We start from the raw sequence: 24510 nt of genomic DNA, 5'->3' as shown, positions 1-24510 counted from the left end.
GCATATTTAACCAAGGAAAGAGACCAGAGCTCGCTGCTCTCTTGAGTCGCAAAGAAATTACATTTTTCCCCACCTGATGCGAATTTAAACTGAACTAGCTAGTTAACCCCCCCCCCCCCCCCCCCAGTGTTAATTTGACAACATTACTCCTTCTCTTCTTTCACTGGCTATTATTTTGTGCAGTCACTCCCCTTCAGCTACTTAAATTTATTGGCCATCCCACTGTATTCCATACAGCCACAAAACTAACTGCCCATACCCATCCGATTTTGTTCTTTTAAAATTAGTTGCTCTGACCATACATTGTTAAAGCCCGAGTTACCCATTCTTTCATGTCTAACTGCTTATTGTACACCACAGCTCTTAGGATATTAACCCATTTTGAATTTTGAAATCTGCAACAGCTAGTCCAAGGCCACCAATTACCACTAAGCGCACATTCTGCATCTCAGTAGTTATCTTGAAATTAGTGCTTCTGTTTTGCTCCTGGTAACAGAAGGAGCACAGGCATATTTCCCAGATACTGCAGGAACACCAAAAAGCCTAACAGTTTCAGACATGTCAGGTTGGAATGTGTACTTCTATTTTGCCCCTGGTGAGAGAAGGAGCAGAAAGCATAGATTCCAGACTGTCTCTGATTGGACGATGAGTATCTATGTGGAACCTTCCCGATTTGATCTGGTTGCTATTCGAATCTACCATGAAAAGGCTACTAAAGCCTAAAACATCCCTGCATCATATGAGACAAGACTGTTGATCACTGAAGAGCCTGTAGCGTGCTTATGATAGTTTCTTCTTTCACCCAAAGCAAAGCAGCAACACCAAAGCGGCATTTGTATCCCAGCAGCATGAAGCTGTGATGAGGCCAGCACTAGTAGCAGCCAGTTACTAGTCTATCAGGCGAATCCCCTCTTTTCACCATTCTTGACAAAGCTGTGTCTTTCTTTTCTCCAAATACTTCATTAGTTGCCAACTTCAAAAATCTCCCTAAATATTTCATCCATAAATCAGGATCTACTTTATTTCTCAAGTGTTTGGCAGTGCACTGTAAAGATGCAGGCACCTGGAGTTGACATTTCTCCTGTAAAAACACCCATGAAATTTTCACCAATACCTAGTTGCGTGCCTTCGCTGAAGGTTGGACGTAGAGCTGGCACCTCGGCGTTTCGTAAAAATCTACTACCAATCATTAGCGAACCAGAGTTCTGCTGTGGTGACCCCTTTACCGGGAAAAAAGACTAACAACCACCAACTAGTTACACACAGGGCAACTAGTTTGCAGTGGCAAGCACTGCTCCCAGAGTTACAAACCACATATTCCTGACATTTTGTGTTTGCACTGCAAGTCTAAATAAAAATGGGGCTGTTGCCAGAATATGAACTTTCCCACTATGTCCGTTACTAGCCCGGTGGATATGGGCATCCTGACAATGTAGAAATTGCCTCATGCTTGCTGACAAACAGCTAATTTTTCAAACTGTTTAAATGCATCTTTCACAATGTAGAAATTGAAAAATTAGCTGTTTGTCAGCAAGCATGAGGCAAACTGTTTAAATGCATCTTTCACATACATTATTAAAGTCACTGTGGACAAAGCTCTCAAAGCAGCACTCCTAATATCCATCCGGTTGTCAGTAGTACACACGCTGCACCCATCACACACAGTACAAAGCAGATACAGACTCACATATGCTGAGGCACTTAAATGTAACCTTCCTAGACAAAGTACATTTAACAAATACCATCAGCTGTCCTGAATACTCTTAAAACACAATCCACATAAACACATACAGCCACATCTCATGAAGCCTCTACTTCTAAACACACAAGGTAAGCCACCACACAATCCAAACACTGATCCCTCTCACCAGGCAGAGAAAAACCGAAAATCACTGACAGTTGCTTATCGGGGAATGGGATCTGCCACATTACAAACAAACTCAGGTCACTGTTCCACAAGTACCAGTATGACTCCGTCATAGTCCATGTGGGTGTAAAAGACCAGAGATGTACCTCCAGAGTTTACATGAAGATAGATATGAAGGAGCTCTCAGAATGCTTGTCCCAGGCAGGTACGAACCTAGCAAGTGAGCAGCATTTTACCATCTCCAAGGATGACGCTACAACATGAACAGAAGATTACTGACTAATGACCGGCTTAGTTTCAGATGCGATTCTAAGGGGGTGTAATATTTGTCAGCATGGAAGATTATCAGACTCTGTTGCTTTGCCAGGTATGGTCTGCACCTTACCCCTCTAAACTTTGGGGGTTTAACTAAAACATTGTCCTTCCCCATAGCACCTTTAGGCAATACCAAACTGAAAGTACTTCTAAAACAGAAACTCAAAAACATAGGAAATATAAAAAGGTATTACTGCTTAATGCTAAGAGTCTAAACAAGAAACTCCACTCCCTACAAGCTCTCCTCATACTAGAAAGTGTAGATGCCAGTGCAGTCACAGACATGGTTTACAGCTGCAGGGTGCACAACAGCAGTGCAAGCCTATAATGCATTCCACACACAGACCAGCTACTACATACACTAAAGGTGAACGTATCTCAATTTACATCACAACTAAATATACCCCAAACGTTGGTCAAACAGGATAATGCACTTGGGCTTCTGCACATTAAAATCACTATAGGCAAAATCCCATACCACTTTGCTGTAAGCTATAGATGCCCTTCTATGACCCAAGAAACCCACAACATGTATTTAAGTTTACTGGACATACCATCCAATCCTATATTCATGGTTGACTAATTACCCCACTAGTAACTGGGAATCATATAAGACACCAAATGTGCAGGTAAAGAGATTCTTGGATTTTGTAAATGCAAACTCCTTGAACCAGATCAATATGCAGACTAGGGGTGCAAACATACTGGATCTAGTCATTAACATGGGAAAGTGCTGCACACCCTAATGCGATGTTCTCTCTGTTAAGGTCAGACCACAAAATGGTCTCCTTTGAAGTAAAAATAAAAACCAGAACCTCAGAAACTACTCCAAGGCTGCCTTCCTACTACTAAGGGATGACCCGACATAACTTCATACCCCCATAAGACCACTGCTGTCTACATAAAACAGCTGCATACAGACAGCTTTACCCACCTGGAGCCAACTCAAAAAACAAGCCCCCCTTGCGGAATCACATCAATAGGATGCATAATGCAAGGAAAAAAAGTTTTGCAAAAAAATATGTGGTTTAGCACCCAGCAGGATAAAAGCAAAAACTAAACAAATGACTATTATGCATTTCTTGGCATTTATTTTTAGTCCATGGCTCTAACACCAATTATTTTTCTTGGCCCTTTCTGGAGAGCATTAGTGTCAGTGGGGGATTCCGACTGCTCTTAATTTGCAATCTTCTGCAAATCTGGTCAGCCAGAGGGCCTTGACCTCAGAGAAGGAGATGGCAAAAAAGGATGGGTTCCATGACTGATCCCTGAAGGACTCTACCAGTGACTGCACTCTTTGTAGAGGTGAACTCCCCATTTCTAAATGATGGATCCCATCTGTGAGCCAGCAGACTATCCACTGAGTAACATAAAGTAACATAAGGGTTTATGCCTAATCTCTTGAGCTTGCCAACAATGCCTGAAGTAGGATATTGTGTCTAATGCCTTGACCAGGGCAAGACATGTACTGTGAACTGTTTGAAGACATCCGTCCCTGAAAACCATCATGTTGACAACACACCCTTAAGAGTCGACCTGGTAGGCAGGGACTTGGGACACAAACAGTAATCTACCTTAGACCATCATGTGTTTGCAGTAGTAAGGAAATCATCCTAGGTTGTTCAATTTAAAAACAAGGAGATCATTATTCTACTGTATTCAGCATTCATCAGACCTAATTATTGAATACAATGTCCCCAGTGGTATGCACCGCATGAGGCACATCCAACAATTGAATCTTCACAGATGTTCTTCACTAAAAGAATACATGACATAAGTAGCAATTCCTATGCAGACTGCCTCAAAGCCCTATCCTGTATTATGTTTCCTTCAGGCTGTCGAGGGAGATCTGTCCCCGACATACAAGGCACAAGAGCTCACTCTGACGGACCTCCCCCATATTTGCAAAACAAACAGCACCAGAATTACCCATTCTAAAGACAAAACCTTGTCCATAATATAAATCGGACCTACTGGAGAGACAAGTATGCATCCCAGAGAGGGTTCTCATCATACCTCTCAACGTCAGAGCAAGAAATCTGAACAAAGCCATATATATATATAAAAGTGGGACAATGGCCTAAAAATAGGGACATTTTTTAAATGTTGCTCTTATAAGCTTAGAAAGTTGACAGAATAAGGTTTTGCATTAGCATGAATTTTCTGAAGGGTATGAAGTCTGAAACTCAAATGTCTCATTGTTTTCTAACTTCAATCTTTAATGTTTTGCCACTAATTTACCAGAAAACCACAATTTTATGAAAAAGAGACCAACAATATGAGGCGAAAATCTGTACAGTTGAGAGTTTTGCTTCTCATCATGTGAAACAGAGTTCCTCCCTAACCCAATTCAAGTGCAACTCGGACAACTGGATGGGGAACAGGAAATTCATCCCTGGTTTGGCACCTAGGTTTCTAATGGACATGTGGAGTTGTAAATAGCTCATATTCCAAGACCCTTCTTGTAAATATTTCATCTCCCAAGCCCCTGCTTATACTTATCTAGGGTATGAGAACTTGTCAAAGATTTGGAAAGGATGGCCAAGCTTAAAGGACCTAGTGGTCATTGGCCTAGCATTTATACATTTTATCTTGAAAATGTTGACTATTCAATAAAAGTATTACATACAACTAACTGGTACAATTTGCCAAACCACCTTCCCATAACTTCTATCACCTATAACAATAATATGTTTTCCCTTTAAAGCTTCACTTTTTTTATATACAGCATTTCACCCAACTTGCTACCTTTCTTGTGCATCTCATTTACATACGACTATAGAAATCTTGGGTCCCCCACCCCAACAATGACAATCAAGTTTCATCCCAGGTCACCGTACTCAACACACTCATTTCTTTTAAGAGGTGCCAGCCTATTTGTTCTGAGAGGACAGACTTAAGTGCCAAAAGTAATGCTATTTGCTGAAGTGTGTGTGTGGCCAAAGTTGACCTCCACTAAAGCATGCCTACTTCCACATGTGCACCCCCCCCCCCCCCCAGATAAGCACACCATTCAGTGCAAATGTGGTCTTCCCGCTTCAGTGGACAATTGCTGCTCCTCATCCACCTCTCTTACAAAAGCTCCTCCCTGAACCCAGAATGATAAATGAACCATACTTGCTTGTGCAAAAGTCCATGCTTCAGCTTTAGTGATGGAGATGGATTTACTAGCAAACAAATTCTACAAATTGGAATCAGTGAGGCAATTTTCACAATTTAAGAGTAAAAGCATCAGTAATACTAAACACTACAACACAACATTATTCACAGATATCACTTTAAAACATTCATATATCCTGGTCCATAAATTGTGGTAAAAAGCGTTTCCCACAACTCTCAAAAGAAAGCCCCATTACGAAAAAAAACTTTTGGTACCCGATTGGTAGCCTCTTGGTTAACTTAAGGTTACCTGGCAGTGTTACAGCTAACTACAGAATGTTCATTGCTAACAACACTGTCAATCTTCTAAGCTAATATGCCCTGGGTTGTTTTATTACAGTAGCAATAGTAGTACTATTTAGCCTTGTACTGCTCAACTACCAGCTGAATATTACATTTACTAATGTGGCATTCCCTTCACAGCACTCCTACTCCTGTCATTGTCTTTGGCACCTGGCACTGCCTGGGATATGACATTCCCATATTGTGAATTACAATGAGATGCCGAACGAGTATACATTTGTACATTATCCATTTCAAGGACCGTTATCCAGGGAAATAAATGTTAAGAATCTGTTACTGAATGTCTGATCATGTACTTCTACAAGCTGTCAGACAGAGTCGAATTATAACCCTTGGACTCTTACTAAAAGAGAAACACGGGTTTACAAGTCATTCATTTCATCACTTATTACCGGTTACGAATTTTTACACGTCGCAGCTTTTTCCTGTTGGGGAGACACGGTGCCACCACATTATTAACAAAAAACAGCACATTAGCCCTTAGCTGAAGGTATGCGTGTCAAGAGGCACTTTGACTGCCCTTGCCTGAATGGTCAGAATACAACTGAGCCAATACTGAGGAAACGGCCCAGCTACCATCCAGCCTCACCTTAGTTCACCATCTCCTTCCAAGTACTAGATGCAGACACCTCCATTTCCAGTACCAGCAGATTAAATCCTCAGTCACTGTGACTCAACTCTGTTCTGCCCCCTCCACTAATCTACCATGGTCTGTCACAGTCCTCTTCCTGGACCTGGTTAGCTATACACCACAGTAATGCTTCACAGTGACTCCCCCGATTGGCCTTCTAGTCCCACGGCAAACATCTCAGTGTATATGAACTTTAAATCATCTTTAAATTCCAAAATGTGTTTTATAATATGTAAAATATACACTGTCACCCACCTCTTTACTTTCCAGTTCTCCTCTGACTGACATGTATATACCATACCTCAATCCCTATCCAATATAGCTCATGTTACAGTTAAGCCTACAATGTCTAAACGCACAACCTTTACAAGCAGGTTTACTTTAGAATGTAGAATGCACAAACAGCCAACAGTCAATGTTGTCCAGTCGAAGTTGAGTATCGAGATCATAGAACTATGGAAGAAGCAGTTTTCCTGAAACCATAGTACAAGCAGGAAGTGTCCCCCCCCTTTACCCACTAAAAACAAAAAAGTTATGATTTTTTTTTTCTTTATGTTAATCACATTCAATGTTCTCCAATATTCTTAGTGTTCACTATTTGTATAGTTTCACCTGAAAAGGAGGCTACTAGCCTAGAGGAACTAACCTGGTCAACAAAAATAAATAAAATTATAGTTGACATATACATCTGTACAACCTATGAGCAAGTCAATGCTGCTGGCATAGCACAACAACATAATCAAATGCATTCCTTCCTTCACCCATTTACTGATCTTTGTTTTCCTTGGGCCTTGCACCTCACACTCCCTATTCACAGAGAATAACCCCTATCTTCAGCTCAGTGAAATGAACCCATATAAATCTTAATCATAAAGTTGCAAACTTACTCATTTTTCCAGGGATACTTATAAATACCTCCATAGCATAACTCTCAAGCTTCTCAAAGGAGAGTGATCAATAGGTATGTACCACAAGCCAAAAATACAACGCAATAAAATGAATAAAAACTTATACCATTAAAAAGGATTTCTAGTTTTGTATTAGAACACTACCCCACCAGATGCGCAGAAGCAAGGAATGCCCATACTCCGCCCACCACCCTGCCTATGACTTTTTGCTAGTATTACTCTGAATAAACATGTGAAGACATTCGCCATTAGAATGAATATGAAAGACCTTTTAAATAGCTGAATTTGGGCGCTGCTGCAAGTGCACGGCACATAAATCCAAAGTGTAAACTGTTGAAATGTATGCGGATATATGCTGATATTAGCTGTTGGTGTTACCTACATAACAAAAACATTTAAACAGAAAGGGAATGCGATATATTATAAAAATTATGCTTTAATAATGATTCATCTGCCATTCTATCACTGTACACTGATACTATGCAATACTGTACATTGCAAACACTAAATGCCTCACACTTCTCACTACAACCTGAATGTAACTCACAGGAGGCATGAACCTAACATCTGGTAGAAAAGTGCACTTGCATGCTACTTTAACGTGGCAAGCACCCCCCCCAAAAGCAATTACTGCTCAACAGTATATTAAAAGTATATTAGATTTTGTGCGCCCCCCCCCCGGCAAAATCAATTCCTAAAAACAAATTTAGTAAAGAAACATGGGGGCGAGCCTCCCTCCTAAAGCAATTCCTGCACAAACATATAGCACATACTGAGTTTAACTCCATACTGAAAAACTCCCTTGGAATGGACCTATTTGAAGAACATCAAAGCATACCTCTCAACTGTTTAGATTTTCGCCTCATACCTTTGTTGTTTCTCATAAAATTGTGGCTTTCCGGCCAAGTATTCAGGGTTAGTGTCAGAAAATAATGACAGACATTTCAGTTTCAGACTTCATACCCGTCATAAAATTCATGTTGATGCAAAATCTATTTTATCAATTTTCTATGTTGGTAAGAGCAATATTTAAAAAGTGTCCCTATTTTGAGGCCTTTGTCCCCCCATTATCGCTGGCTTTGTCCAGATTTCTTGCTCCAACAGGTTGAGAGGTATGCACCACAGTACGATCATATGATGAATATTCACCAGGCCAATTGATAATTTGCATGGCTTGTCACTCACCCAGGATTACCATGCAACATCACACGAGATTGTCAATCATGCAGGCTTCACCCATTCCTGCATGAAGATTGTGGTGGGGTAATGTTCTAATACAAAGCCTGATTTCCTACAGTTGCTCAACAAATCAGTAGAATGTTGGAAAAAAAGACAAAATGAAGTAATTAAATGAAACACCATTCCCTGTATAAAAAGCAACAGCAATTACTTTCTCCAAGTGTGCGATGAGAAAGATTCAATGCTTTGGGAGATTTTGCCCTTCTCTAAGTTTGTACATATAACTAGGTGTGGCAGCTTGCCCTCCTGAGGAAGAAAAAGAAAAAGACAAAGAAAAAAAAAATCTCTGTATACCAGGCATTTTTTTTTTGGCCTTTTGGCTCACTGACTTTTAAGGAAGTCAGCATTTCATAGTAACTGGGAAATCTTATTAGAATAAGAAATGTCTTACTAGATCAAAAAATCTTACTATAAATATATTCAACCATCCCTGTGAAAGAGTTTCTGTCATCTCCTGCTTAAAAAGAAAACCCAACCAAGAAGCATCATGCACACTTACTTTCATAGTCTGTATGAATGCCAAAAGTTAGACAACATGGAGATTTCTTCATGAACGCATTACTACTAGACACGTCACCTCAAATTCTCCACTCGATAATGCCAAGGAGTGAGAAATGTTTTCATTAACTGAAAATTAATGCAAAAAAGTGATATATGCATAAAACCTCAAAAGCGCACACAGCAAACAAGAAGCTAAAGCACAACCACACTGTGTAATGTAGCATATTACATGTACAAGAACACCATGAAATATTTTAGTAAAGAACATAACTTTTAAAATGACTTCATCTTAGCTACCAAGACCCTCTCATATACAACACAATCCCTACTTTACAAAGCATTATTTCATGTTGTACAAAATACAAAGTCATGCTAACAATGAGCTTTTCCACTTCCATTCATAGCATCACCACTACCAAAGCCAATTCCTTCTCAGATTCCAGGATTATAATAATTAAAAAATGTTGAGTGATTTCATAAAAAGTGTACGTAAAATGCAGCTCTGACAGCACAAAACTTAATTTTAGCTTAATCCAGAAAACCTGCACAATACTGCAACTAACTTTTTAGAAAACAAGATTCTTCCTCATGGCCAGTTCAATCACTCAATATTTTAATGCCTGTAAACACGTCCCATAAAATCTTGAATATCACCCCAAGACATCTTGAACCTCAACACTTACTTCTAACCTTCCTGCAAAGAAACACATTCAAACCATTCCTAAACCCAAATGGGACTTCTTAATGTTTATTTTTCAATCCCAGGAAACAACCCTATTCCCCAACACACACAAAAGTTTCTTCCCTTGGGGCAAAAAATACAATGACCATTATCACTGACCTGCACTCCTTCTGGGAGAATTATGTTAACTTGTCCTTGTTTGGACATACATCACAATCAGACTGGTCACAAACTTAATTTTTTTACTTTTTTTTTAATTTTTTTACAAATGGCAATGAAACTGCATAAAAATATAAAAGACTAGCCATCGATTTGTACAGAGGCAGTGTCATCTCATTTTTCAGAAAGGTAAAAAACTCCAACGTAAGAGAATTTATACTTACTACAAACAAAAATTAAGCATCAAACTTGAGAGAAAAAAAGACTTTATAACCTGTTAATCTCAGCAGTGCCAATACTAAGTATCAATTCAGACCAGCAACCCACAATGAGCTCTTCTGAACACTCAAGTTCAGGCAACAAGCAACATAAAAAAAGTGGAAAAAAATAAATAAATACAAAAAAAAAACAATGTATAATTCTGTTTTTTTGTAGATGTGCTTAAAAGCTAATTCCTATCAACTTTGTAATCAAATAAAAAGAACGTATCAATCATATACATGCAAAAGGCAGTCAATAAGCCTTATTAGAGATACCAAGCAGCACAACACAAGTATCTATGGTACATTTCCACATCCATTTTTAGAATTACTTCATGCCACACTGTCCTGTCTTCCCAGGATATAGCTGGCAAAGGGGTATTCACACTTCAATATGGCTTCCCTTGTGAAACATCTAATACACCTAATACTGCAACATGCATTCACACTTTGAAATGAGTGAATTACACCTTGGACATAAGTTTTAGAGGTGGTGCTTCATTGAATGAGGAGGTGGTGCTTCATTGAATGAGGCTGTATATTTTGGAAGATAAGTCAGGGTTAGGACCAACAATATAAGTGTTATGGATAAATTATAACCATGGAAGCCATCAACATAGAGGTTTACTAGCCGCCAGCAATTATAAACACAAAAGGGAATTCTAAGAACAGAAACTCAAAATATGATGAGCAATACAAAAAGCAAGAACTGCGAGGCTTGACTCATCCTCAACACCAATCCTTTATCAAAAAATCTAATGTTTGGCCTTGAAAAAAAGGCCATGTTCCATACTGAATGGCTAAGCTAAAAACATGGTGTTGAGGATGTCAGTATCTGTCTGCCAGGGAAGATGGAAGACATGATCGACAAACCACAATGCTTTACCAGAGACTGTCTGCACCTGTCACCCCTGGGATTCAGGTTACTGGTTAAAGCTCTTGCCACCCTTACAGAGCCTTTTTTAGGCAAGGTTCAAAGGACAAAACCAACATAACAGATACAAGCATGCAAAATCTGAAGGTAATGCTACTCAATGCTAGAAGACTAAACCTCAAAATGCACTCTCTTGAGGCACTCCTAAAAATGGAGGACATCGATATCTGTGCAGTAATAGAGACCTGGTTCAAGGCTCCAGAGAGCACCCCTGCAATACCAGGCTACAACTCTTACCACACTTTTCTGCCACCAAACCAAGACCGAAACAGTAAGGTGGAGGAGTGTCCATATTCACATCTAGGCTAGCTGCCCAACACAATGCATCTGAAATTCTCCAGGTGCAACTAACACTAGGTAAGACTGCAATCCAAATTGTAGCTTGCTACAAATCCCCCACCATGCCCCAAGATTCTCACTACACCTTTCTAAACATACTGGAAAATATTAAGATGCAACCAAACACCCTAATACTGGGTGATTTCAACTACCCTGCCATTAACTAGGAAAACTACTCTGGTACCAACTCATTTTCCCAACGGTTCTTGGAATTCATAAATTCCAACACCCTGGATCAACTAATCCATTGTCACACCAGGGGCTCCAACATCTCAGACCTGGTCATTACAAACATGGGAGATAGATGCTCCACACCAGTGGTCACCCCTCATTGGTCAGGTCTGACCATAAGCAAGTCACCCTTGACATCCACATCCCACCCCCCAGTAAGGAAACCTCAATAAAAAACTTCTCCAAAGCCAACTTCATGCTACTCAAGTCAGAAGTCACAAACTTCATGACACCCATGCAGACGGGATCTGAAAGTTCGACTGCTGAATCCTACACAAAGGAACTGTAGGTGCACATCCACTCGTGCACGAATCGTGCCATCCCAAATAGAACCAAGACGCTCTCCTCCAAAAAAAGGAAGCCAATCTGGTGGTCCCCTGCCGTAAACAAACTATACAACAGAAGGAAGAAATTGTTGCAGAAAAGAGGAAAATCCCAGGATGCAAAAAACTCCCTTACCAGCCTCAGTAAGCGGAGATCCCTCAAAAGCTAGTTATGAAACTAAAATTGCCAAATATTCCAAAGACAACCACACGGCATTCTATAGTTATGTCAAGAATCTAAATGGCAATGCTCAGATCTGCTCTGAGCTACAATAGAATGGCATTAAATATACTGATCCCAAGGATACTGACAATATCCTGGCAAATCAATTTAGTGCCAACTTCACCCCCCCCCTCACCCCCTAAAGGGCCCATCTCAATACCAAAGATTGCCAAATTCTGGTAATGACTGCCAAACAAGTAGAAACCACACTCTCCAAACCCAAGAATACAGCATCCATGGGACCAGATGACATCCCAGGCTGTGTACTACATGAACTACAAAATGAACTGGCACCTCACATAAGTGTTATGTTTAATCATAGCCTCACCTCATGCTTCGTGCCCACTGAGTGGCGCACAGTTACAGTTATCCCACTCCACAAGGGGTGATCCACCTTGGATCCCGGGAACTACCGTCCCATCAGTCTGACGAGACTGATCTGCAAGGGCATGAAAAACATTATCATAGAACTTATAAACAAAGACATTGGCAACCTTCACACTGGACCCCATCCAGTTTGGGTTCATGAAGGGACGATCTTGTCTCCTGAACCTGATTGACTTCTTCGAATCAGTTAACAGTTAACATGATAAATAGAGGTCCGAACCCACAAATGGAGACAAATATTTTAATACCAACAAGGATTAACACTTTCGTCTTGTAACAAGACTTCATCAGATAACACAAAATTTACATCACATTTCTTTTAAAACCTACTCAATAAGCCACAATTAAAATTTAAAGACACATGAATCCATTTGCAATATAAACATGCATACAACAAAAAATGCATACTAAAATTTTAAAATGTGGACCTCATGAAATGAAAGTGGTCAAAATATACAATAGTTAAACACTATAATAGTTTAAATTTTACTGCTTTGGCTATCAATACCAGCTTAATAGTAATGTATTAATTTAAGCCGGGAAAAATATTAGATTTTAGCCTAAGCTGCCACTTCAATTCCCTATTAAGCAATGCATTTTTAACACACACACACCCCCCCCCAGGGTTAGTTTTCACCACATCAATAATCCCAAATTTAAAACCACTAAAAGAAGAACAGTCAATGGGAGTGTTTGTACAGTGCACTGGTCTCCTTTCTAATCCTAATGTCGTGAAAGTGCTCATACATTCTATCCTTCAAAGCTCTCTCCGTCTTTCCTATATAGAATGCAGGGCACTTTTCACATACAGCCAAGTACACTATCATTTTAGTATTACAGTTACCTTTACAAAACCTCACTGTACTGTTCATACCATTATTTAAACATGCACTATCCTCCTTAATGTGTGCACACGGACTACAATTACCACATTGACTAGTTGCCTTTTTCACTATGTTAAACATCTTCGTTTGTTCAAATATTCTTTTAAAATTTTTTCCCGTTTTAAAAGAAAATATTGGTTCACTGCCTACTACTTCATATAACTCTTTGCTGGTTTTAAGCATACTCCAATTAGCTCTTATAATATCAGTAAATGTGTCAGAAAAAGCATTAAATTCAGTGAGACACGCCCTTTGGAACTTATGGTCATCTCTTCCTTTAACCAACATGTTCAATGGTTGACCTAATAAGACGGACTTTGTTGGCATTCAGTGAGCGGTTATCAGTAATACAGGACAAGGGCTTTCTGCCCATGGAACACTGTCTTCTGGTCAACAAGTTTTTATGGAAGGTAGCGCCTCAGTTGCCTGTCAATGTCATAAGAATACTAAAAGGTGCTGTCTTTCATGTAAAGAACAATGGAAATAATGAATGGGATTCAAATAGGAGTACAAAGGGCACCAGGCTTAATTTTGAGTCGGTGCGTTTTACTAATATTATGGATAAAAATTTTGATTTTGACTCTGCATTTACTATTAATGATATTGCTGATGTGTTTGGGTCTCAAAATGAAGACGTGCCAACTTTAAAGGACATGATTTATACATTTGAAAAAAAAAAAACTTGAAGTGTTTGCAGATAGACAACAGATACTTGCAGTGTTGTCTTAATCTTAAATTGGCCCCACAAGGACTTAGAATGTTTAAATATCCTTTTGGTATAGCTTACTCTCAAGAAGTTTTGAAAGAATTTCATTGCTATTTTGATGAATGTGGGTTGGGGCTGATTGTTAAATTGATTAAACATAATGCTATGGCTGTTTTACAAAAACAAGTGGAAAAGCTGAACGGTGATATTTTAAAAGATTTGCTATTTTCTGAATATGAACAGCTGTATAAAAAAGTTTTGTTTAGAACTAAGAGATTTAACAATATATTTTTAAGGAAACAGAAAAAGTTTGTTAGGAACAAACAACAATATGCTGAAGGTACAGCATACCCAGACCCATACAAAAATAAAAGCAATTCTTACAACAAAAATAAGAATGGAATGGCAGGGATATTTACAGAAGAAAGGGAGGTACAGCATGGAAGGGAAGTGAGGGTTGTGCTTCAAATAGGTGACTAGATGAATTGGATTCTTTTTCGGAACATAATGAGCATTTTTTTAGTGTTAAGAAGGCCAGAGCGGTTGGACACCAAACCAGATATCCACCAGACCCAGGACACCTCCACACACACACATATGACTACAGGGGAGAATCACAGGTGGAAGAAAGTGGGAAAGAAGGGGGAAACAGTGGTTGTTGCAGACAATGATGGGGTTGTAAGTGAATCTAAAGGATTCAAGATCTTATACGACTTTAACCCTCAAAAAGGAACATTTTAATCTATTTTCCAAAGGATTTAAGTTTGCGTCATCAAATTATGGTGATATTGCCAACATTTTGGTTGACCTCAAATTATATCTTAAAAAATTGAATTTGGGTATATATATATATATATATATATATATATATATATATATATATATATATATATATAAAAAAAAAAAAGGGAGGATATGAATTACTGTCACACAGGTTTATCTAGAAAAAGTACTATCAATCCTCCCCTCCACCCAGCTTTAATGCTGTTTGAAAAGAGTGTTACTGAAGAAATATATGAAGCATATAAAAGGAATAGGTGGACTGTGGAGCCTCATAATTTAGACAAAGAAGGAAAAAATCTACTTAATGACTTGCAGTCTCAAACTGAACTGCGTATAATGAAGCCTAATAAGGGAGGAGGGGTAGTGCTTTATGGTATTGAAGAATACAATAATGCAATAACAAATATTTTGCTTGATACTAATACTTATTCCCCTGTATCGAAGAATGAAATTATCATAACATATGGGAGAATTGATTCTTTATTAGAGGAATACTTATTAGAAAATAGGATTGATGGCAAGACATTGAGGCAACTGAACCCCATTATCCACAACATCTTTGGGGTACCTAAGGTACACAAATGTGTTAAAGAACCCCCTTTTAGACCCATTGTGTCTGCAAGGAATTCTAAAACTCACCCCCTAGCAGTTTATATTGACTATTGGACTAAGGAAATTACAGTTTAGACAGAACATTTAATAAAAGATTCCTGGGAATTTTTGAGTAAGTTAACAAAGGAGCTTTAGAAGAAGAGCTATAGTTTCCTTACAACAGATGTTAAGGATCTCTTTACTTGTTTTCCAAGTCATGAAGGACATGGGTTTTTTAGTGATAGTATTAACAAATATTCCAGTATGTCCAAAGACCAAATTCAGTTGAGTCTTGAACTTATGGAAGTGGTACTTGACCACAATTACATCTGTTTCCAAGGTGAGCACTATCAGCAAATTAGTGGGGTAGCTATGGGGGCAGCTTGTGCCCCCATTTACGCCAATTTAGTTATGTTGGAGTGGGAGCATAGATACGTCTTTAACTGTCCACATAGTAAAAAATATACGTCCATTTGAGATTCTTGGACGACAGTTTTGTTCTATGGGAGGGGACAAAAGATACTGTGGATATGTTTATGCAATATCTAAATGCATGTACCTCCTTCACATTTGCACATACTTGGGATGAGTTTAGCATTAACTATCTTGACACCACTACTTTTCAAACTAGTGATGGGTTTAAATCTAGAATTTTTAGAAAAAGTACTTGGTGTAATAGTTATTTGCATTACACTAGCAATCACCCTCGGTTTCAGAAAAAAAGTCTTATAAAAGGACAGGCGGTACGTGTTGCAAGGATGACCTCAGATAAAGCTGAATTGGTTGGGGAACTCAATTTTTTGGGTGAGAAGTTTGAGAAAAGGGGGTATCCATGTATTCGGTACAGGGGGTGCTGGATGAAATATATAGAGGGTGGGATACTAAATACAAGGCTTTATTGGGTCAACCAATGAACATGTTGGTTAAAGGAAGAGATAACCATAAGTTCCAAAGGGCATGTGCCACTGAATTTTATGCTTTTTCTGACACATTTACTGATATAAGAACTAAATGGAGTATGCTTAAAACCAGCAAAGAGTTATACAAAGTAGTAGGCAGTGAACCAATATTTTCTTTTAAAACAGGAAAACATTTTAAAAGAATATTTGAACAAACGGAGACGTTTAACAATATAGTGAAAAAGGCAACTAGTCAATGTGGTAACTGTAGTCAGTGTTCACACATTATTAAGGAGGATAGTGCATGTTTAAATAATGGTATGAACAGTACAGTGAGGTTTTGTAAAGGTAACTGTAATACTAAAATGATAGTGTACTTGGCTGTATGTGAAAAGTGCCCTGCATTCTATATAGGAAAGACGGAGAGAGCTTTGAAGGATAGAATGTATGAGCACTTTCACGACATTAGGATTAAGAAGGAGACCAGTGCACTGTACAAACACTCCACTGACTGTTCTTCTTTTAGTGGTTTTAAATTTGGGTTTATTGATGTGGTGAAAACTAACCCGGGTGGGGGGGATGTTAAAAATGCATTGCTTAATAGGGAACTGAAGTGGCAGCTTAAGCTAAAATCTAATATTTTTCCCGGCTTAAATGAATACATTACTATTAAGCCGGTATTGATAGCCAAAGCAGTAAAAATTTAAACTATTATAGTGTTTAACTATTGTATATTTTGACCACGTTCATTTCATGAGATCCACATTTTAAAATTTTAGTATGCATTTTTTTTGTATGCACGTTTATATTGCAAATGGATTCATGTGTCTTAAAATTTTAATTGTGGCTTATTGAGTAGGTTTTAAAAGAAATTGATGTAAATTTTGTGTTATCTGATGAAGTCTTGCTACAAGACGAAAGTGCTAATCCTTGTTGGTATTAAAATATTTGTCTCCATTTGTGGGTTCGGACCTCTATTTATCGTGTTTGCTAAGTTTTCTACAATTATATTGTTTTTCTTCGCATCAGTTGCCACAGCTGTGGATGAGGGTAAGGCGGTCCACACAGCCTATCTGGACCTCGCCAAGGCCTTCGACACCATCCCCCACTCTGGAATCATAGATAAACTTACTAAGCTGGGCATAAATCCCTACGTCACTCGATGGGTTGCCAACTGGCTTACTGACAAACCCAAACTGTAAAAGTAGCAGACTCCAAATCCAGCTCCAGATACGTGACAAATGGAGTACCTCAGGGGTTAGTCCTAGGACCGCTCTTGTTTAGCATGTACTTCTCTGAAGTACAGGCCAACACTAAGGGACTCTGACTAACAAAGTTTGCAGATGACTGCAAACTGGGAGCCATTAATGAATCCCCAAATGATGTAGACAGCCTACAAAAGGGCCTTACAGAAACAGATGCTTGGTGCCAGAGCCATGGGCTCAAGCTTAATGCCAACAAATGTATAGTTATCCCCTTTGGGAAAAAGCATGTACCCATGAATTACCACATAGATGGCAGTACACTAAACACCGAAAGTGCGATGAGAGACTTGGGACATGGGTGGACAGTGGTCTCACCTTCGATAACCACATTGCCACAACAGTAAGGAAATCTTATGTGGCACACCTCATCACCAAGGGCTTTTCATCCAGAAAAAAGGAGGTCATTGTCCCACTGTACTCATCCCTCATTAGACCCATTATAGAGTACAACGCCCTGTTTGGTATGTACCTCACAAGACATCTGCAACAGCTGGAAAGGCCGCAGAAATACCTCACTAAAAAAGAATCACAGGCCTAAAGCACATGCCCTACACCGAGTCTAAAAACACTCCAGCTATACTCTGTGGCATATCGTCTACTCAGAGGCGATCTCTGCTTAACATACAAGGCCATGTCAAACCCTGAGCTGCTGGACATGCTCCACTCAGAGCAACACGCTCCAGGGATCTAAACCTTGTCAAGCAGAGCACCTCCTTGGCCCTCTTCAAAAAGGAACTTTTGACGATTGGATGGGAGATAGGAAATTCACCCCGGGGATCATGTGACTCACTCTTGCTAGACAGGGGTCCAAGGAAGTAAATATTGTGGGAAGAAATATCCAGGGGATCATGCGACTCACTCTTGCTAGTCAGGGGTCCAAGGAAGTAAATATTGTGGGAAGAAATATCCTGGGAATTGTTATGGCTAGGCTTGTATAGGCCCTAGGGCTAATAGCCTAGTACAAACCTATGAACCTATATGTGGATGGCAATTACCCATGGTAAATATCACTCACGTCAACTCAAAATAATTAAAAGTAACTTTTTAACTAAGTTGGGCACTTCCTAGCTTAGTTTATCAGTAGAGATTATGCCTTCCACAATTCCCTATTTGTTCCATATTATGTGATGTAGTGTTACACGTTTTGGAGATGGAAGGTGGGTAGCTATGTATGATAATATTTTACTCTCATACAGAATACAAAGCACAGACCTAATTTCTAAAGGGGAATACGTTAACAAGTCAGCCTCAATAAGCAAACATGAAAACTATAATATACAATATACGACATATATACATTTTAGAATTAAGAGAACGGGACCAGCGAGTTAACTGCCAAGAAACACCAGCGTTATTCCACCACGTTTATTCAAAACTGTCGGGTCTTCACACGTTCAGCGATTAATGCGCCTGTAAAAACTGAAAGATAACTACCGGGTCCTGGTAGTAGTGGCTACCAGAGATCATCACACTCTATGAACGCTACGTATGCCATCTTGTTTCTGTATACTGGCTCTTCAAATTGGCTACAGTTAAACAGAAGTTGTACACATACATATATACATGCATACATACATATACACAGTAAAAGATGTCTTACGTGGCAGTGAACATATGCACTTACCGCAATACTCATACTCCTTCCAGATTCTTAGCTAACCTAGCAACAGCAACTTTGCTCCACCACAACAAAGTTACAGAACGTGGCTTTTACTAATATCCAAACATTTCAACGTCTATCTAAAACAAAACAAAAATAGGTTTCTATTTTCAGTACATCTTTCTTACTCCGATAAATGCACCTACAGCGGAGAGACCTAAATAGAATAGCTAAATCCACATGAAATAGTGACAACACACTCCCCGTCTTGATATATAACTGGAAAAGTCCACAACAATAATCAGAATTCGCCAATAACTGTCAAGTGCATAAGCACCTAATGCACTCAATACTTACTTCCAGTATGCACCCAAAATGGAACTGTCCCGTCATTCTGAACAAGGTGAGGTCCTTTAAAGCTGTACTTGTATTCAAAGCGACGGTGGGGATTACTATTTTCTGTTTCAGCACAATTATGATATAAACATAAAAATAATACTGTCAAAATTCTAATAGCACCACACACTCTACGTATAGAGACCGCCATCTTTACTTGACGTACCAGATCAGGGACGATGGGAACTAAAATTGGGCCAACAGGGCGCTTTCCTATTGGTTACGTGAAATGTGTGGCAACGTTTGAGAGAGCCGAGATATTATCAAATGTTGAGGAAATTGTAGCCTTGGGCAATGATTAGTAATAATGATCAGTATATGCATTATTGAATTGCTGTAAATACGGAAGGTGAACACTGCCTAATTTCAGTGTTCTTTGCTGTTGCAGAATTGTATTTGGAAGTGGAGATTGATGCTATTGTGTATCAAAAGTTTCAGTAAAATCGTTCTTAGTTAGGAAAGTGAAATTGAACTTTTTAAAGTGTACTCAGAGTTCTGGTTGCATACAAATGTCTTCCTGTGTTGCATTTATACTGAACAAGTCTAATACAGACCATCAGTAAGTGCATTTTTTTTTTCATTTTACGACGGTTGTCATACGTCATAAAATGTGTCTGATTCATACTTCTTAACTGTACAGATTTTTGACTCATATTTTTGGGCTGTTTTAATAAAATTGTGTTTTTTCTGGCAAACCATTAACGATTGAAGTCAGAAAATAATGACAGACATTTGAGTTCCAGACTTCATACCCTTTAGAAAATTAATGCTAATTTAAAACGTGTTATTATATCACCTTTCTAAGTTTGTAAGAGCAATATTTAAAATTTGTCCCTATTTTTGGGCCTTTGATCCCCCATTAGTCATGGCTTTGTCCAGATTTTGTGCTCTAAGAGGTTTGGTCTGATTTCATATAATGTCTTTGATTTTGCCCTATGTTTTTGTCCGTTCCTCATAAAATCCGTAGTTTTCTGGCAGATTGTTGAGTATTGCTGTAACTAAATGTAGAGAACTGAGTTTTAGACTTTATACCCTTTAAGAAAGTGTATGTTAAAGCAAAACCTGTTAATCTACCAACTTTCAATGGCAAAAGAGCGATATATAAAATGTGACCCTAGTTTTGTCATTGCCTACATTATTTTCTGGTTTTGTCCCTGACTGTTGTGCAAAGAGGATGAGATCAATGACAGTTGGTCTTAACAACTGTAACCAGTATGCAGATTTGTATTTCTCAGTTCACTGTTTATATTTTTCATGTTACCCCAGGCTGAACCTGAAATTGTCCTGCATGGATCAGTGATCTACCCCAGTAGACAAATAAGTGTTACTGAGGTTTATTTCATTTCTCATAGGTCCCTCATAAATATGTGCTTAAGAGAAAATTGAGAAGTTTTAAGTAAAAGACTACTATTTATGTAATATTTGGGATTTTCTTTCATAAAATGTACTAAGCAGGCAAAACTAGTCTGTAGTGCAGAAGACTGTGGGTTCTGTTCTCTACACCAGGTAGATCAATTACTGAAACTGCGTTGCAGCAGAAACGTGTTATCCATTGGATGAGATGTTAAACTGAGGTCCTGTCTGTCTGAGTTGCTGGTAGGTCAGGTGGATGTAAAAGATTCCACTGCACCTATCAAAAAGAGTTAGAGAAAGTTCTCCAATCTCCTGGTCAAATTTCCCTTAGTTGAATAAGTACCACCTGAGGTCTCCCATGACAAGAGGCTAATAGCCTAGTGGGACTAACCCGGTCAACAAATGATAAATAACTAAAAAAAGAAATTGGCATAGAGGGAAATATGTCATCTGCTTCCCAGGTTCCTCAGTATCTGATGTTGGGAATTTAATGTGTGTCATGCCTAGGACTAAGACTAGCAGGACTTAGCCCAACTTAGCACTCAAAACTTCCCCAGACCACCTTAGGCCCTCCCAATTACACACAGTGATGAACACCTAAGTTTCCCATATCCAGACCATTTTAGCCTCTTGTTAAAGTAGAGTGTACTTTGAAACAGACCCAGCTATCATTTATACAAGTGTTCTTTGGTGGGAGAGTAATTGTTTTCCTGCCAGGTGTGATTCCTTTTTGCTTCCTGACCTCACTACAGATAAATCTGTTTCAGTTTGTTGTTTCTTATGAAAGTTTGTGTATTGGTTTGTATAGTTAGGCTCTCCTTACCCTTCACTTGTGGCATCATGTTCTTCTCATTTTTCCCTGTGGCAGTTTCCCCATTATTGTCTTGTAGATAAAGCAGGATTCTGAGTCATTTAAGAAGTGCAAGTATGGGGAGAAATCCTGCCCACCCCCAGGATAAGGACACCATATTTGCAAAATTTCTGGGAGAGGCTTATTTCTCATAAGAGGGAATATAAATACCACTGTACTACTTAAAAAATGGAAAGAATAGATTAGAACTGGAGAATCTCCAGTCAGCCCCTACCTAGAGCGCCCTCTCTACATCTAAGTCTTATTCCTCAGATCATCTGAAGAGAAAATTGATTATTGATAAGGATAGCTATTCATCTTTAAAAATGTTGAAGCCTCATGTTGTCTCTACTGTATTGGTTTTGCATTGTATGCGACCTTAATGAGATGATTCCAATAATAAACAAAAAAGAGCACTCGACAGCCGTTTCCACATTATAAAAATATAGGTGTTTAATCCAAAGCCACAGTAAAATCCAGCTGGGTATTAGGTCACAGTAAAATATTAACGCTGACACACAACCAGTATGTATTCGTTCACACACTTCATCAGATACAGCCATTTTGTTCAATTAATTCATTAAATACTCAATTCAAACTAGCTGGACCAATAAAATGCTAAAAACAATTAAATACAATTGATTAAAAATTTGAGGATGAGAATTTAAATGCTTCTAATAATGTTATGCTTTTATGTTGAATGTCTAGTTCCCCTTATGAAGACCCCATTCCAGTAGTGTCTCAGCTGTGCTGTCTGAACTCTAGCTTTCTACACCTATCTTTCCCCTTTGGGATCTATCAGGTTCGTCATGTATATTTTGGTCCATTTGGACTATAAGGGTATGTGGCAGGTGTTCTTCAGTGTGCAGCAGATGTGGTCCCATGTGTCTTCCTCCACTAACATTGGAGATGGGAGAGCACATTTGCTGCCCACCTTCTCTGATTTGAGTTCTGACCCTTCCTCACTGGGGCTAGTTCATGATAAATCAAGCCATCCTTGTGGGAGCCGACATCAGTGCCCCTGCCTTAGGGTTGATAGCATTAACCTCGCCATCATCATCAATCACCTTTTTCCCATTTTCTTCATGGGATCGGAGTGTCATGTCAATTGTTGCCATCTCTCTGTCTATTCAATGATCACTCTCCTACCTTCTTCAACACTCATGCCTGACTGTTGCAGGTCTTCTCTCACACAATCCATCCACCTCTTTGCTGGACACTCATTTTTTCTTGCTTTCTTCCACTGCACATGTACCCAAAACACTGTAGTCTATGCTCTTTGACCTTTTCTGCAATTGGAGCTACTTTGGCTTCTGCCTCTGTGTCCTTATTTCTTCACCTGTTCCATAGTATGCATTCTGCCACTTATCCCATAGTATGCATTCTGCCACCTATCTTAGGTACATTATCTGCATCACTTCTAGCTTCCTCAACTGATCTTTTTTTATTGCCCAGCTTTCTGTACCATACAGTAGTACTTGTCACACTACTGTTTTGGACATCTTACTTTTCAGCTGCTTTGACACTCTTCTGTCATATACTACACCTGACTGTCTGTGCCAGTTGGCTGCAGCCCCTCTGATTCTAGCTTTAACCTTATTCAGGCTTCCATTCTTCTCAACTACCCTTTCTAGATACTTGAAGCTGTTAATCTGTTTCACTGTTTTCCCTTCTATCTCAATTCTGAGCTTCTTCTGATTTCTGCTGTTTCCTGCCATTACAGCTATCTTATCTGTACTCCGTTTCATCCCATGTGCTTTCAGTTTTGCATTCCATTCCCGTATCCTTTTCTGAAGTTTCTGAAGTTTCTGAAGTTCTTGCTGATAGTCTGCCTGTAATACCACATCGTCTGCATACAGCAACTTTATTGATCTGTTCCCTCCAACCTGTTTGCTAATGTAGTCCATCACCAGTATGAACAGCAGTGGGCTCAGAGATGAACCCTGATGTACACCCACTCCCACTAGGAACCTCTTTGTGAGACCGAATACTGTTTGCACTTTAGTTATTGGGTCCTTGTACATACCTTACACTAATTCTGCCAATGTTTCTGGGACTTCGAACCACCGCAGGACTGCCCAAATCAGCTTTTGTGGGACCTTGTTATATGCTTTCTCCAAGTCTAGGAATGCCCAGCTGGACTCTTTCCTCATCTCTAGCTTCTCAGCTGTAGGTCTCACTGCAAACATCGGGTCAATTGTGTTGCATCCTGATCTGAATACAAAGTGCTCATCTCCCATCTTACTTTCTACTACTCTTGGTATTCATTTATTAATCACCCTGTCCAAAACTTTCATGCAATATGATAGGAGTTTGATACCTCTATACTGCCCACAGTTTTGAATGTCCCCTTTGATCTTGAGCAGTGGCACTAGTGTGCATATTCTCCAGTCATGGGTTTAGACCTGACCCTCTACACTGTTATTATTCCCCCAGGAGCAAGTTCTCCCCTGTCACACCCAGCATCTTTATCATATCTACTCTGATCTCATCTGAGCTTGCTGCTTCCCTAACTTCATTTTCCTTAGTGCTTTTCTTATTTATTCTGTGGTGGACTCCTCCTCTTCTCTCATCATAGGCTGTGTCTGTGGCAGTACAGCTTCTGTGGGGTTTTCTTCATTCAGAAGCTGCGGGAAGTACTCCTTCCATCTGCCTTGGATGTCCTGAGAACTGGTGAACAGGTTGATGCTGGCATCCCTTAATGAAGGGTGTTCAACTATCT

At 39.2% G+C, this 24510-nt stretch overlaps 1 protein-coding gene across 1 annotated transcript in view; it reads right to left on the bottom strand.

The window, feature by feature from the left end:
• The window catches only part of LMAN1 (lectin, mannose binding 1), a gene marked incomplete in the record, with an annotated part of 407951 nt that extends 388164 nt beyond the window's left edge, over positions 1-19787 (bottom strand). Inside the window, 1 exon segment of the mRNA XM_044066156.1 lies at positions 19547-19787. Within this exon segment, the coding sequence (XP_043922091.1) occupies positions 19547-19736 (190 nt within the window).
• Positions 19788-24510: the final 4723 nt, after the last annotated feature.

The sequence above is a fragment of the Protopterus annectens genome, chromosome 1.part0 (genome assembly GCF_019279795.1).
Source record: "Protopterus annectens isolate FY-2018-M chromosome 1.part0, PAN1.0, whole genome shotgun sequence".
In the NCBI taxonomy this organism is placed as follows: domain Eukaryota; kingdom Metazoa; phylum Chordata; order Ceratodontiformes; family Protopteridae; genus Protopterus; species Protopterus annectens.
The sequence above is the reverse complement of the archived record's forward strand: the minus strand, read 5'-3'. Positions and strand labels throughout refer to the sequence as shown.